Source organism: Miniopterus natalensis, chromosome 5 (assembly GCF_054644295.1).
Source record: "Miniopterus natalensis isolate mMinNat1 chromosome 5, mMinNat1.hap1, whole genome shotgun sequence".
Taxonomy (NCBI): Eukaryota; Metazoa; Chordata; class Mammalia; order Chiroptera; family Miniopteridae; genus Miniopterus; species Miniopterus natalensis.
The window spans coordinates 91,068,388-91,081,872 of record NC_142085.1 but is presented as its reverse complement, the minus strand read 5'-3'; the positions used below and the strand labels follow the sequence as shown (position 1 = coordinate 91,081,872).

Genomic DNA, 13,485 nt, shown 5'->3' with positions numbered 1-13,485 from the left:
GGCTTCAAACAGAGGAGAGACCCTGAGGTTCCCTCTGCCACCAATCTGCATGGAGGGTCAACAGCACACTGGCCTTCTGGGAGCCCTTGAGCTCCAGGTCATTGTCAAAGCTTCCCGAGACCACTCTCTGCAGTTCCTGTCGCTCAGAGCCTCAGGCCCAGGGATGGAAGCCCCTCTGTGAGGGGTGGGGGTGGTGCTGGGAGGTTCACGTGCAAGGGCGGGCCCCTCGGTCCCTTCTGTGAAAGGACACTGTGAGTACATACCAGGCCTGTATAATAAAGACCTGAACACACACCTGTGTGCACCTGGCCAGCCTGCGCTGGGGGGGCGGGGGCTGGGCGGCAGGGCCACACCGATACAAACGCATCCACTTAGGCTTCACCCTGTGAACCACCGCTGTGTCCAAGTGCTGCATGGACAGAGGACACGGAGGGAAGACCAGCCTGTGCCCCATGGAGCTCAAAGTTATCTAGTTTGCAACGAGAAACCAAATTCGCCCTGGCCAGTATGGCTCAGTTGGTTGAGTCGTCCTATGCACCAGGGGGCGCCAGTTCGATTCCAGGGCAGGGCACAGGCCTGGGCTGTGGGCTCGGTCCCCAGTAGGGGGCGTGCAGGAGGCAGCCCATCGATGATTGTCTGTCTCCCTCTGCCTTCCTCTCTCTAAAATCAATAAAAACATGTTTGAAAGAAAGGAAGCAGCCACCTTTACCTGTGTTCTGGGCGGACAGGCGGCACTGTGTGGGGACGGGCCCAGCAGGGAGGGCCAGGGCTCAAGGTGGACTTGGCCCAGTCTTTCCCTCATTACACAGATGTCACTGAGGCAGGTCAGGTGGCAGCCCTGGGTAGGCAGATCCTAGACAGCACGGCGCGGGTGAGGGCCAGGGTCAGCATGGTGGCGTGGGCCTGCTGGGCTGCCGGGCAGGGCCTGGTGCAGGAGGTGTCCATGTGCCCAGTGGGGCTGCCCAGGCCCGGGCCACCGAAAGCATCAGGCCTGCAGCCACAGGGCAACAGGGTGAGGGAGCTCGGCAGCCGGGTCGGGGCCCTGAAGGACGCTATGGGGGCGTCCACAGCTGCGTGGGCCTGAGCCCTGCTTTCTGGTGACTTTTCAGCCACATAAGACCCGTCCCCATAGTAAGACACAAGGCTCTGATCTGAGGCCTGTGACTTGCCTTTTCCTTTAAAGGCAATTTTGGGCACAAGAGCCCAGCACGCCGGGGCTTTGCTGGGGCAGAAAGGAGCCGCTGTTGCCAGGACCTGCGGCTTGGGGAGTCTCACGGAACCACACCCACGCCCACCCTGTCCCGCCGCTGAGCTTTCCCCCCACCGCGCCTGTCCCTTGCTGCCAGAAGAGGGCGCTGGCCGCACGGGGCTGGGCCTGGAGCCTGCGCTGCCAGCAGGGCCTGGGCATGCGGGCAGGCGGGGCTGGCCCTGTAAGGGCAGGGCCCTGGCTGCTCAGGTTTCTGACCCGCCTTTCTCAGTGCAGGTCGGAGCCTCACATGTGGGCTGCGCTCTCCCCGGTCATTCCTAATCCAACCACCCCTCGCTGCGGCCAGCGCCAAGGACAGCCGGAGGCTGGGGACAGCGCCCTGTGTCCTCAGCAGATGTGAGGAGCAGGGACCACTGGCTGACCCCGAGAAACCACTGCTGGGGTCCTATTTCTGTCCTTCCCCTGGGCCTGTGGACGGACGTGGGGAATTAGGCCAAGTGTCCGTTAACCACCCGGTAATCTCTGGTTGTCAGGCCGGGTGGGAAGACAATCAGAGGCAAGAGGGGCCTTGGCCATGGTCCCTAACCCCTCCCACGCGCCTCCCTGACGTCCCAACCCACCCGGAGGAGGGGCCAGTCACCCCTCAGAGGGCAGAGGCTCCTGGGAACCTCAGGGAGAGCTGCTCTTCCTTTGTGTGAATTAGGACCAAAGGTCTTGTAGACAAAACAGGCATTTCCCAGGAAACTGGGTCTGAGCCGGCAGGGAACGGGTGGTGTGTGAGGGCAGGGCAGGGCCGCTCGCCGCACTCCGAGGGGGGTGGCCGCTGGGTGATGAGGCCATGCCCCCAGGCTGGGGTGCACAGGGCAAAGCCCACCCATCTCCCTCACACGTGTCAGTGTGGCTGAAGGAAGGCCACCCGGGTCCCTCTGGATTCCAAGAAGCGGGCTCAGGAAAGTGTGGGCCGAAATGACCACCAGCCGCCTAGCCTGGCTGGCCAGGTTTGGACAGAGGTCAGAGGTCAACCTAGTGGTTCTAAATTCAGGGACCCCCCCCCCCAGGGCAAGTTTAGCACCTATTCCTGGGCCAACCATGGGCTCTCTGAGGCCTGGGGACCTGTCCTCGAAGACCTGCTGCGGCTGCTCCCTGCTGGGATGCGGGACTCAACAAGGCGGCCCAGTGGCAGTTCTATTTGATGCAAGCTGCCAGGGCAACCCGGTGTGGGGGTGGGGGTGCCCCCAAGACACTCCCCGTGTCCCAGTCACGGGCCCCGGGGTCCAGAGCGCACCTTGGACAAGTCACCTCGTTCTGTGAACTCGCCTTCCCACGCCCTGTGGGCTGTGTCACCAGCCTAACCACCCTTGTGAGAGAGACTCGGGACAGCTTTCTCCAGCAAAGCCGGCCACCCTACCAGCTGCGCGCTTTGAGAGTGGCTGATGGAGACAGTTCTCACCCAGAAACCCAGGCGCAGGCCACTGCCCAGCCCAGTAGCCAGGGTGTCCCCGCGGTGGCCTGGGGACTCTGAGGAGACAGCTCCTCATCCCACCGACGGGAGCAGAGTGACAGGAGTCCCAGGAGCATTCGGCTCCAAGGCCCATCCTTGCGCTCGCTGCGTTACAGGGTTTTGTGAAATTCTCAAAATGAAGCCATTTTTAACCAGCAGTGGTTGAGACCCACTACCTCCATCAGCCTCACTCTCCCCCTCTGCCTGGTCCCGGGTGGAGGGGAGCCCGTGGGTCTGCTGCAGTCCAGCCTCGGGGGGCATTTAGGTCGGGTTGGTGGGGGTGTCCACGAGGTTCCCAGACACGGGACGCAGTGGCTTCCAGGAGGAGCCCCGTGGCCACCAGCTCACCCTGTCCTGTTGGGACCACGTGTACAGAGGAGGACACGGGGCCGTGGGGCAACGTAACTTGTCTGGGGACACGGAGCCGCCACGAGGATCCAGGTCTGGTTCCAGACCCTGACCTCCCACCCGGGAGCTTGGCCTGGTCTGTGCCTTCGAGAGCTGGCATCCCGGGCTCTGCGTGGCGCTTCCCCTGCCCCGGACGGCACAGCTCCGAGCCGCTCCCTGAGGACCTGCCCACCCGGGGCTCCTCGGTGACTCGACCACCACGGCCGAGCTCGCGCTCGGGCTCCTGCCAATGTTTTTGGCTCTTATCAAGTCCAAAGTAAATGAGTTTAATTTTAGGGCACGAACATCACATAGTCGTGGCAGGAAACACATTTAAGGGAGGGAGCCCAGGAGCACGTCCGACCACCGCCCTCACCTGGGCCTCCTGCGGGCGGGGCGGCCCCGCTGCACCTGCCGCTCCACCTGCCGCGCGCGGGCCCCGAAGCCCAGGCTCTGCAGCGTCTCTGCCACGTGCTGCTCGCCGGGGGACACGCAGACAATCACCAGCAGCTTGGCGTCTCCTCCTTTAGAGAGAGAAGTGGAAACGTGCCTTTGGAGGAAGGAATTCCAAGGGGAAAGTCGTCTCTGGAGCACAGCAGAGGCCAGGCAGCCATGGGAGAGGCAGGCTGGTGGGGTCGGCCTCCGGTGGGCTGCGGGGCCCAGGTGCCCAGGTGCCCAGGTGCCCAGGTGCCCAGGTGCCCCGGGAGCAACAGCCTCCTCCCTCCACCAGCCTGCAGCAGGCAGGACACCAGTCGTGAGGTGCCCCTGGTGAGAGCGGGGTCCATGCGAATGCTCCCTCCTGCTGCCCGGGGAGGGGACACCCGGGCTTCTCCTTCGTCTGAAGGACCAACAGGGAGGGTGAGCAGCGTGGGAGGCAGAGGAGGCCAGGGAAGGAAGGAGCTGAGGGACCGGGAGGGAAGCACCCACAGCCGCGAGAGAGGAAGGCTCCCGCAAAGTCCCACACTCCTTCCTTGGGGGGCACTGGCCCTGGGGATCAGAGCACCAGGGTGGGGGGGTCTGTCAGGGGCACAAGTCATAAAATGTAAAACCGGGAACCTGCTCCCCTCAGCCCCGGGGATGAGCTGCAGCTCAGGACAGAGCACCCCCGCCCCACGTTTGGGTCCTGTCCCCTCCCCCATGCAGTCCCCTGAAGAAGCTGGCTGGCCACGAACAGGCCACATCTGCCTGCCCAGAGAGTGCAGGCGACGTAGCTAACCCAGTGCCGGGAATATCGAAGAGGGGCCACCGACCTGAGAGCCAGGAGTCCCCACGGAGGAGCTCACTCCCCCCTCCAGGAGACGTATCGGGGACACTGCTTACCGAGAGCGTCCTGTAGCAGGTGGGTGAGCTTGCTGTTCCGATAGGGGACGTGGCCTCTGCGCTCCGCCAGGGCGCCCAGGACGTCTGCGAGGGCCGCCAGGCTCCGGTTGATGAAGGACGTCTCCCTCAGGGCCGGTCCTCTCACTCCAGACACACCTGGACAGACGGAGACCACCACGCACAGTGAGGGTCAGACCAAAGCCTTGGGAGACATAAACCAGAAAAGCAAAACAGGGGCTCCCAGGAAGAGAGCCCTCGGAGTTCCTCCTGGGACAGCACGCGGCCGGGGGGACCTTCCTCACGGTCCTGTCCCGAAAACTCACACAGCTGCCCACAGGAGCTGCTCTTATGGAAAACCGATGGCCTTCGTCCTGGACTGACCCAGACAGTCGCAGTGGTGAGGGGTTTGAAGGTCACCGGGACCTGGTCATCAGGACCTGCGGTGGCCGCTCACTGGGCTCTGCCAGGACTCCACAGTCCAGCTCCTCCAGGGGAAGCTCCACGCCCTCAACAAAGCCGGTCACTCACCTGCGCACTCGCTGCCCGCCAGGTCCACCAGCTGCAGCTTGGCGCGCACCTGCCCTGTGTGCCGGGCGGGGCTCTCGGGCGGGGCCCCCGGGGACCCGGCCGAAGCTCTTCGGGAAGGACTCTGTCTCCTCCCGGCCGTGGGCAGCTGGGGCGAGGGGCATTCGGGCTCCCGGGGCGGTGATGGACTTGACCGTGGCTCTGCTGCAAGGACAGAGACAGAAGGTGTTCCGGAAGCTTCCCTTCCCTTCCGCCTGTGCGGAGCGCTCTGAACTCCACCCCGAAGGCTGCACCCCACACAGACGGAGACAGGCTCTCACACCGCCGGGCCGGGCCGGGCCGAGGGGCAGCGAGCGGCTTCTCGGGAAGAGAAAGGCACTTCCTCTGTGGAAAGTGGAGCCAACGCCTAACTGGCACCAAGAACGTCGGGTGAGGTTTCTTAGGAAGGTTTGGTAATGACACGAGTTACAATCCCACCCAGAAAATCCATTTGCCTTTATAGAAATAAACTCTACAACTTCTGCTTGACAATCCACAAAATCCTGACAAAGTCCTTCATTTCATAGAGATGTCGGTTTCTTCATGTGCCATTTCTGAACAGACCATTCAAAAAACTTTTTAAGCCGGCAGCGTGGCCCAGCGGTGGAGCATCGACCTGGGATCCAGGAGGTCGGGGTTCGATTCCCGGTCAGGGCACAGGCCCGGGGTGCGGGCTCCTCGATCCCCAGCAGGGGGCGTGCGGGAGGCAGCCGATCAATGACTCTCATCATTGACGTTTCCATCTCTCTCTCTCCCTTCCTCTCTCTGAAATCAATAAAAACCTAATCTTTAAAAAAAGCTTTTTAAAAAGCCTAAATTGTGCATAGTCAGTGTGGGAAACAGCTGGTCCCCATCACCTGTGAGCGGCCAGCGCTCTCGGTGTGGATACTGACCGTGGGGCACCGCAGGTCAGGCTCCTGGCACAGCGGGTGTCCACACCCCACTGCCCAGACCCTGCAGGCGAGGCCGGCCCTGCGACCACCTAGGGCAGCTCTGGGCTGGCTGGAGGGCGACTAGTGATCCCGTGTCACCCTCCCCTCTCCCTCCCCTGCGGGGCCACTTCGAGGCCTTGTGACAAGATGTGTCAGGAGCATCCAACTCTCGCTGGCCTGTGACCGAGTGAGGCCCCTCAGACCGGGCTTCTGTGTTGCCGCAGGAAGCTGGGGCCCAGCCCAGCCCTGGCCCTGCAGCCTGGGGCTCACAGGCCCTGCAGGCGAGCTGCGGACACCGTCCTAGGCTCTGCTGACCGACGAAGACTCACAGGCCCTGCCGACGTGCGCCTAACTGGCCAAATTTTATAAAAGTACTGGCTCCTCCCTTTCTAGGCTGAAACCGCCTCGTAGTTTCTTTCCCGGTGAACGAATCGGCTGCCCGCAAGCAAACGGGCCCCACCTCCCTCCTGTGCTGGGTCTCACTTAACAGGGAGTTTTCCTCGCTCCCACCCCCAGTGTCCCTTTCTTCCAGGCCTCGGAGCCAGTGGCCTCTGGGGTTGGGTTCCAGACCCTCCAAAGATGCGGCTGCTGTTCCCACCCTTGGGTGCTGCGTGAGACCTTGGACCCGCATGACTTCTGTCACGTGCCGCTGACCGGGCACCAACGGCCACTTACGCGTGTTGTCCCCGGAGGCGGCTGCGGTGAGAGTGACGGTGACTATCAGGTGAGAGCGAGAAGAATCCCCGTGCACCGAGGTTGGGCGCCTCGCCCTGAGCTGCAGGCCTGCACCCACCAGCTCCATCAACTCCCCTGCGCTCCAGACAGGCCTGCGGGGGCGACAGGCACAAATCTTACAGCAGAGAAAACACTAAAAACGCAAACCTGTGACTTCTGTTGGCATCTGCCTGACTGCTTTCCCCTGAAATAACGAATTGCTTGAAACCAACCAGAGTCCCCTCCTTCTCGACACCGAGCATTCTTTTATTTGTGATGCACTCAAGGACCCAAGGTCTTAAAATATTTTGTCTATCAAATCAAGTTTATAAAATAAATTTATTTCTGCACTTTAATGAATGAGCTGGGACCGCTGATCAGAACGTCTCATCTGCAGGAGGCTTTTTGGTGAGAGTCTGGTAGCAGAAAGCTGAACGCCTGTCACCTGGCCGAAGGTGTCATGGTCGAGGGCGCGGTTTCCTCTGGGCTTTTTCAGAGGTTAGATGTAGCTGGAGGCCCCTCGGCCCCCAGCTCTGAGACCCCAGGACCAGTGGCCCTGCCCCAGGCGTATCCGTGAGGGAGAGGCTCCTGCATCGCCCGTCTGGGTTAATCTCGTCACGAGCAAACCAGACACGCGGACGTGGACTGACGGGCCCACAGCTTGGGCGCGCTTACCCGACACGAGTGCCCCGCTCCCTCCTGTGCTCCATACACCTGCTGCTCGCAGTGCAGCCCCGGGCCCTCGGGTCACAGCTGCGCGGCCTTGGGCGGTTACTGAGCCTCTCTGAGCCCGTCTCTCATCCGTGACACGGGATCGACCTGAGCCATCAGCTCCTAACGGCTGACTCATCAGTTTGTTTGTTTGTTGTAATTGTGATTTTAAAACATAACTCAATAGCACATTGGAAATTTAAAACATAATTCAATAGCATGTACTAAGCACGAAATGCTCAACGGGCCATCTCCGCGATAACAGGGCTGATTCTGTGCCTCGGTCGGCCTGCAGGTCGCTGTCCCCACGCGCTTGGCTCGCGTGGAGGGGGCCCGGGAAGTACTCACACGCAGGTCAGCGGGGACACCTCCTTTCTCCCCTCCTTGGTGGTCAGCACCTCGCGCCGGACCCCGGACGTGGCTGTGCAGCTGTCTTTGGCCAGAAGGTCAAAAATGTCGTTGTTGTAAACCTCCATGACCGAGACCTCGACCTTGGGGCTCTCGGGCAGATTTTCTGAAATAAGCCTGGTGGAGGGGGATGGGTGACACGTGAGGCGAAACCACCAGGGGAACCGAGAAAACCCTCAGAAAGGGCTAAACGAATGGCTCCAGTGAGGCTCGCTCATGCTCCCGGAAAGCTCAGGACCCCCGGGTACAGGGCCATGTCGACGTCACGCTCAAGCAGGAGGAGGCCTGGCCCGTGTGGCTCAGTGGTTGGGCGTCATCCGTGCACCAAAAGGTCGCTGGCTTGAGTCCCAGTCAGGCACACGCCCGGGTTGCTGCTCGATCCCCAGGCGGGGCGGGCGGGAGGCAGCCGATCACGTCCAGCTCTCACATTGTTTATATTTTTTTTGTATCTTTTTATTGATTTCAGAGAGAGGAAGGGAGAGGAAGAGAGATAGAAACATCAGTGATGAGAGAGTCATTGATCGAGTCCACAACCCGGGCCTGTGCCCCGACCGGGAATCGAACCCCGATCGCCTGGGTCCTAGGTCGACGCTCAACTGCTGAGCCACGCCGGCCGGGCCCGGCTCTCACACTGACGCTCCTCTCTCCCCTCCCCCTTTCCTCTCTAACAAAATCAATAAAAATACTTAAAAATTAAAAAAAAAAAATCCCACAGGAGGAAGGGAAACTCAGCTTTAAACTGTAGAGAAAGTAAGTGTCCTGGGAGCAAGGCTGCTGTACCCGAGTTGCATCTAAATCAACCCGTTTATCCATCGGCCCCCTCGGGGTCCCGAGCCCGGCAGACGGAAGCGTGAAGGCCGCGGCCCTGACTCGGCCGCCCCCGCGGTGCTCCGGGGCCTGCGCCCAGGCCACAGCCAGCTGGGAGTCGGCAGCGCCTCCCCAGCAACGCGGCTTCTTTATTTGAAAATCTGTTCCGTTCCGGAAGACGGCGTCCCCAGCCCTTCAGTCAGCGCCCCGAGCGCCTGCCCCCAAGCCCCGCCGTGACCCCGAGCCTCCCGGGCTCCGAGAGACAACTACTCATTTATTCTGGTTCCTCTTTAAAGTGCTATGTGCTGACTGCAGAGGGTTTAAAAATAGAGATACTGAGCAGTTAGAGAAAAACCCCACAGCCCGGGCCAAGGGCGGGGCGACCGCAGGCGGTCCCCTCCCTGCCTCCCTCCGCTCCGTCCCTGCTTTGTCCCTGTGGCCAACCCGATTTCGGCTCGTGTCCACCCAGATGTCCGGGCACTGGCTGGAAGGCCAGCGGGCGGGGGTGTCTGTGCTTGAGGAAAACAGAGCCTGCGGGTCCAGCGTGTCCTCAGGGTGACAGGAGAGCCATGGACAAAACGAGTGGTGAACGTCCGCTAATGACCAGCAGTTAGGGAATCTGGAGGAGCCTGGCCGGTGTGGCTCGGTGGCTCGGTGGCTCGGGCGTCCCCGTCACCGAGAGGTCACAGGTCTGATTCCGGGTCAGGGCACAGGCCGGGGTTTCGGGCTCGGCCCCCAGCAGGGGCCTGCAGGAGGCAGCCCATCAGTGACTCTGACCGTTGATGTTTCTCGCGCCCCCCCCCCCCCCCCCCCCGTCCTCTCTCTGAAATCAGTAAAGACGTATTTTAAGAAAAACAATAAGTTAAATTCTCCGGTAAAAATAACTGTCGGCGAAGAGTTTGCATTTCATGACTCTCAGCGCTGGGGTTTGCTGGGGACGCCCCAGGCCTGGTGACCGTCTGAAAGTGACGACTGGGCAAGGCACCCAGAGTCGCCCCCTTCCTGCGCGGGCCAGACTGTGAACAGTGGGGGGACGTGGCCGCAGCCCTCCCCCGGAGGAGCGGCTGGGACGCAGCCCGAGGCACTCGTGTTCCAGTCCCCGGGCCCCGAGAGCACCAGCGGGGACCTGTCCCCCGGGCGGCGGGTCGACCCCTCACGCGGCCCGGCCCAGCCTCCCCGCACGGCCGGTGCCCTTCTTTGCCCGGCAAGGTCGCTGCCACCCCGGGTACCTGAAGAGCTCCTCCGCGGCCCTGGGGATGATCCCTGCGTGGCCCTGGGGCGCGCGCGGGGCAGGCGGGCCCAGCATGGTGTAGGTCTTCCCGCTCCCGGTCTGCCCATAGGCCATGACACAAACATCGTACCTGGGATTGAACACAGAGCTCAGCGCGGCCGACGCGGGGCTGCAGGGCCCAGCTGGACTCGCCGGGTCCCGTGACCGCCCTCCTGTGCACCGGGCGCCGCGGAACCGAGGCCGCTTTCTGCTGAGCCGGCCCCGGTGCCGCCTGGTTGCAGGGGGGGACGGGGCCCTTTCAGCCACACCCGCATCTCGTCGGCACCCGTTTCCCGTGTCAGCGTCTCCTCGCGGGAGCCGGGGCTGGTCCCCGGCCCTGCTCAGGGCCCACCCCCCAGGCCGCCCGAGGCCCACTCACCCCAGCCCGGGGCAGTGCGGTGTGAGCGCCTCTGCCTAAAGCCAGGCTCGCTTTAACCCACGTGAGGGACGTGCGTTTGCTTGTTTGCCCTTGATGGTCTAAAAACGTTCCCCGTTGCCGAGGTGCCGCTGGCCTCGCTGACGAGCGTCCCTGTGACCACGCCTGTGCTCGCTGCTGCCCCAAGGGCCCTGCCGGGCGGAGGGGCCACGTGCCCTCTGTGACGGGCGGCCTGTCCCCCTTGACCCGACCTTCGGGTGGTTTCCCTGTGGCTTTACTTCACAGGCGACGGGACTGTGGACGGACCTACACTTCCTTCCACTAGGGTTTCCCGCCCAAAATGTCAACAGGAAGAGCCGAACATTTCGGAGAATATTTGGAATGTTTTCGGCCACAGGTGCAGGTGAGCCCTGCCCCCCGGGTGCCACCCGGGGACAGCGAGGAGCCTCTGCACCCCACCGTCTCGAGCGCCCCCCGAGGATCGGCCCGCATGTCGGTGGGGGGAAGACCCCCAACTGCGGCTACTCCCCTCGTCTTAAGGCCGCACGCAGGTAACTAGGACACCGTTTGGCACCCAAGTGCGAGTCCCGCTTCCCGGCCGCTCCTCTCCTGCGTTCGTGCCCCTCCCGCCGCCGGCTGCTCCCCACCGGTGGACGCCCCCGTCGGCACCCGGCCCTGGGTTTGCTCGGACGAAAGGCTCAGGCCCGGCGCTGCAGGCTCGCCCGGCAGGGTGACCGTCGGCGCGTGTAACTCACCCGTCCAGGAGAGAGGTGAGCAGGGGGCCCACGTCCGCGAACACCGACCCCTGACCCTCGGCTGGGCCGTAGACTCTGAGGGGCAGCGGGGAAAGGAGGCGTTACTGGGGGGAGAGATCGACTCTGGTGCCCAAATACTTCAGCCTCTCAGGAGACACGTCCTCTGTCCTCCCACCTAACCCCCGACTAGGCCAAGCGCCACGGTTTGCATCAGTAAAAGACTGGTTTTGCTACTTTTCAAGTGAGCAGAGCTTAAGGAAGAGGGAAGATTCGTTTCCTCCGTTATAAAGATTAAGAAGCAAAGTTATAAAGGTTTGCAAAGCAGAAAGCAGCCAGCGAGGGGGAAAGCGGGAAGGTTACCGCGCAGTTGCCCCCGGCTGCGTGAGCTCCGCGGGGGCGGGTCCCACAACAGCAAGGCCGAGGTCGGCTCCGGGCAAACTCGAAAAGTGAAATCCAGTTTCATGTTCCCGCCCCTCCCGGTGCCGTCTCCCGGGCCCGGGTCAGTTCCCGGGACGCCACTCGCACAGGGGGGCTCGACGCCTGCTCCGAGGGACCGCGGGCTGAGCCGAGGGACAGAGGGACGGACGGGCGGGCCGGCGAGGAGGAAGCGGGTCACAGACAAACCGCTGCACAAACTGAGACAGGCCTGGGGCGCGGCCGGTGACAGGACCGGGCGGACGGCCCAGTACCCAGCACACACTGGCAGGGCGTCGTGCGGGACTCGAATGTGCTTTGATTTTAAGCTCAGTTTCCTGAAACACAGGTTTTGGTTTAGCTGCAGCCAAATTGCTCCCTGCCGGGGTCCGATTCCCGGTCAGGGCACAGGCCCGGGGTGCAGGCTCGATCCCCGCAGGGGGCAGCCGATCCATGGCCCTCATCGGGGACGTTTCTCTCTCTCCCTCTCCCTTCCTCTCTCTGAAATCCATAGAAACATTTTTTTAAAAGTAGACACAGCTTTAAACAAACAAAAAAATTAAAGTAGGAAGGGCAGTGAGTGGGCCCCGGGTGTGTCCCACACGCGCCCACCCTGACCCCTGGCTGCCCGCGGCCTTCGGAGCCGACCGCAGGCGGTTTCCCCGGGAGCGCTCGTCCGCGTCTAGAGGGCGACGCTTTCAAACGTCGCAACTGCACCTCTGTCATCACGCGTCTGAAGTCAGCGGTAAGGCCCTAATATCACCCCCAAAGCCAGCGTCCACGCCTCCCCGGTTCTCTCTAAGAAGCTTATTTTTCCCGTCAGCTTGTAAAACCCTGATCCAAACCGGCCCCCTCAGCGAGCGGCCTGGGCGTCCTCTAAGGCGCTCAATCCGGGGCGGGGGGCGGCGAGCTTTCTCTGAACGCGAGTATTTTGGGCTCGGTAAACATCTTAACAAGAAACACGGCAGCCTTTCCGGGCAGCGTGAGGAAGGGGACAAGGTCGGGCCACCTGGCTGCCGCTCCTCCCGCATCCGGCCATTGTTGGCTGACGCGGGAAGGAAAGAGCAGCTGGCGGGCCGCAGGGTCGCAGGGCGGGCGGTGGGGCCCGCGGTGAACGAAACCACCAGCTCGGGAACAGAGCTCCGCAGAGGCTACAGAGCCACGTGCCGACGTCCGGAGTCACACACACAGAGCGAGTCAGGGGGCGTTAGGGAGAAAGGCCCACACGGGCCAGAGAACTGGGAATGAGGACCCAGGCGCCAACGGGGCAAAAACGTCCTGCCCGGCCCGCGTGGCTCAGCGGTTGAGCGTCAGCCTAGGATCCAGGAGGTCACAGTTCGATTCCCGGTCGGGGCGCAGGCCCGGGTGTGGGCTCGATCCCCAGCTGGGGGCCTGCAGGAGGCAGCCGGTCAGTGACCCTCATCACTGATGTTTCTCCCTCTCCCTTCCTCTCTCTGAAATCAATAAAGACATATTTAAAAAAAAAAAAAAAGTCCTAACCCTTCAGGAAGAAACCACAGCGTAGCCCGGGAAGCACAAGATTAAAAACTCCAGTCAATGGAAAATACACCGTGTTCTTGGAGGCTCCGCTCCACAAGATACTCGTTCTTCCAAAGTTAGTTTATGAACTTACCTGAATTCTTCCCCAAATGCCATGTAGACCATCGGGGTTTTCCTGGAGCTGGACAATTTGATTATAAAATTTATTCGACAGAAGGAAAGAGCGAGAATAAAGGAAAACCTTGGAAAAGAGCAGAGGCAGGGCCGCCGACGTCAACGCGCTGTGAAGGCCCCAGACCCGAGACCCCGTGGCCTGGCCACGCGGATGAGTGAAGACAGAGGAGAGCGCCCAGGAGCCGAGGAGCCTGCGCGTGGGGCGCGCCGTGTGACACGGCGTCTCGGGTCGGTGCCCTGCGGGGAGCGGGGTGGAAGTGGACGCGATAAACTCGGAGGCGCCCGAGGCAGTGCGATGCCAGAGTACATTCCAGACGGGTCAACGGGCAAAATGAAGTTTTAAACTGTGACGGAGTCCAGCTGACCTTTGGTCTTCTATAGATCACGCTTTTGGAGGCATTTCTAAGAATTCTCTGCTTAACCCAGGTCCCAGGACTTTCTCCTG

The 13,485-nt window shown here is 62.1% G+C and overlaps 1 protein-coding gene across 1 annotated transcript; it reads right to left on the bottom strand.

Moving 5' to 3' along the window:
* Positions 1-825: 825 nt before the first annotated feature.
* On the bottom strand, positions 826-13,031 carry KIF25 (kinesin family member 25). The gene is made up of 9 exons (XM_087817792.1): positions 13,000-13,031; positions 10,953-11,027; positions 9,781-9,912; positions 7,685-7,861; positions 6,587-6,738; positions 4,944-5,144; positions 4,416-4,571; positions 3,472-3,619; positions 826-991 (listed from the first exon to the last, which is right to left on the bottom strand). The coding sequence occupies exons 1-9, from the start codon at positions 13,029-13,031 to the stop codon at positions 826-828; spliced, it is 1,239 nt and encodes a 412-aa protein (XP_087673918.1).
* Between the last annotated feature and the right edge of the window lie 454 nt (positions 13,032-13,485).